This window comes from Culex pipiens, chromosome 3, assembly GCF_016801865.2.
Source record: "Culex pipiens pallens isolate TS chromosome 3, TS_CPP_V2, whole genome shotgun sequence".
NCBI classification, from domain to species: domain Eukaryota; kingdom Metazoa; phylum Arthropoda; class Insecta; order Diptera; family Culicidae; genus Culex; species Culex pipiens.
Genome location: NC_068939.1, coordinates 128,492,061 through 128,493,816, shown reverse-complemented (window position 1 = coordinate 128,493,816; position 1,756 = coordinate 128,492,061). Strand labels below are relative to the sequence as shown.

At 47.4% G+C, this 1,756-nt stretch overlaps 1 protein-coding gene across 1 annotated transcript in view; it reads right to left on the bottom strand.

Annotated features, from left to right (window-relative positions):
* Nucleotides 1-1,256, bottom strand: part of LOC120414849 (ceramide synthase 6) — a 45,427-nt gene extending 44,171 nt beyond the window's left edge. Inside the window, exon 1 of the mRNA XM_052709815.1 lies at nt 470-1,256. Coding sequence (XP_052565775.1) covers nt 470-654 — 185 coding nt within the window. The 5' untranslated portion in view covers nt 655-1,256. The remainder of the gene's footprint in view (nt 1-469) is intronic.
* Between the last annotated feature and the right edge of the window lie 500 nt (nt 1,257-1,756).

Here is a 1,756-nt window from a genome sequence, read left to right as displayed (position 1 = left end):
GATTAGGACTGGTAGTTTGCAAATGCTATTAGTAAATAATATGCAAAAACGTAAAAATGTCGATTTTGCTCCTGGCGGAATATTGAAGCAATCTTAAAAAATATATATATTTCTCGGAACAATACGAACAAACTCATGTGACTAATAGCTTTGCGCACCGCCCTCGACCTTGCCATCTCTCGTCCATCTCGTGTCCAGTTATCTCCCAACATCGCACCCAAAACCCCCCAACGAGTCTACCGTGGCGGATCAGCGAGCAAAAGAAACCGCGCGCGCGACCTCTTAATTCACTTCACTGCCCTTTCTCTCTCTCCGCTGAGTTGCGGTGCGAATCCGCGAAAGTTTTAACTTGTTTCTTATTTTTTGAGGTTAGGTTTAGCCGCTGCCACTAACTAAATAGCGCTTATCTCTGCTCTCTCTATCGCCTTTTTTTTACTGTTTTTGGAAGAGCGTGTTTTGTTCGACTCACCTTTCGACGAATATTCTTATCACGAAGATGATAGCGGCCAGCGGCAGCGGCCAAACGAGGTGCCGATAGTCGGCGTACTCGACGTCGGCCCGGACGCCCGGCCGGATGTCCTCCCAGGTGACGTTCGGCGGCAGCCAAACCCGGGTCGACCAGAACGTGTCCGACACGGTCCGCAGCAGCTCCATCCTTGCGAGTGTGATGTGTGTGATTGGTCACTGGGATTCAATTCAGGGAACTTCCCCGCGGATCAACGGGGAGTCACGGATTTCTACGGAACGACGAGGGGAATTTCTTCCGGAGCATGCACTCTCTCTCTCTCTCTTGCTTTTCGGCTCGTCGGACGATTTTCAACACATCGACCGAAAGGAAATCATAAAACACCGCTAATCAAAAAAATGCGACTTGTGGCGGCCACTCGCTTTTCCTTTTCGCTTCTCCGGGAATTGATCCGGCACTTTACTACTTTGCAGCACTGCACACAATCAATTACACACCCACGAAAGGAATTCCATGTCACACGACACTTTCCCGCAGTAGCGTAAGAGAAGAGGTCAGCCGCACCTTCCCCGAGGGAAACCCGGTGGGACGATTTTTTCCTTCCTTCTTGCGGTTGATCGCGTGGTCACTTTTTCGCACTCTGCAATCGTCCCGGAACGACACCCACACCGGGAAAAAACCGTGACCAACCCGGGAAGATCCGCCGCACCACTTGACTAACCCTTAGGAGGGACGACGACGTGTTGGCCGCGAGGCGATGCCGCGGAACCGAGAAATATGACTAATCGTACGATATCGGGATCGGTTGACAGTTATAAAGCGCACACACACCGACAGTGACAGATTGGTTCGAAAAGCAAGTTCGAAGTTTTGGATAGGGCTGTGCCGAGTGAGCTTGCGCAGAGTAGCGAGAGAGCTTTTAGGTAGACTTATTCGAAATGGCCGTTGAAAAGTTGAGCTTTTTGGTAAGGGTTGTTGTTGGGTAATGTAAATTTGGGCATTTGAATTAGAGTACAAGTGTTTTGGGCTCTACTATTGCGGATTTCAGAGATTTTGCAGTCGTGCAATCACAGTGGTCATATGGTCTGTGGTCATATGAAGCAAAATCCATCATTATCTCGAATTTCATATTCTTTAAAGTGTCGAAATTGTATTGATTTTGTAGATTTTCTTAGAAAATATCTGAAATAATATTTTAAAATTGCTGTATCTCGAGAACTACATCTACAAATCTTCTGAAACTTGGCCCAGAGATGCATAACAGTCATATGAAGCAAAATCCATCATTAC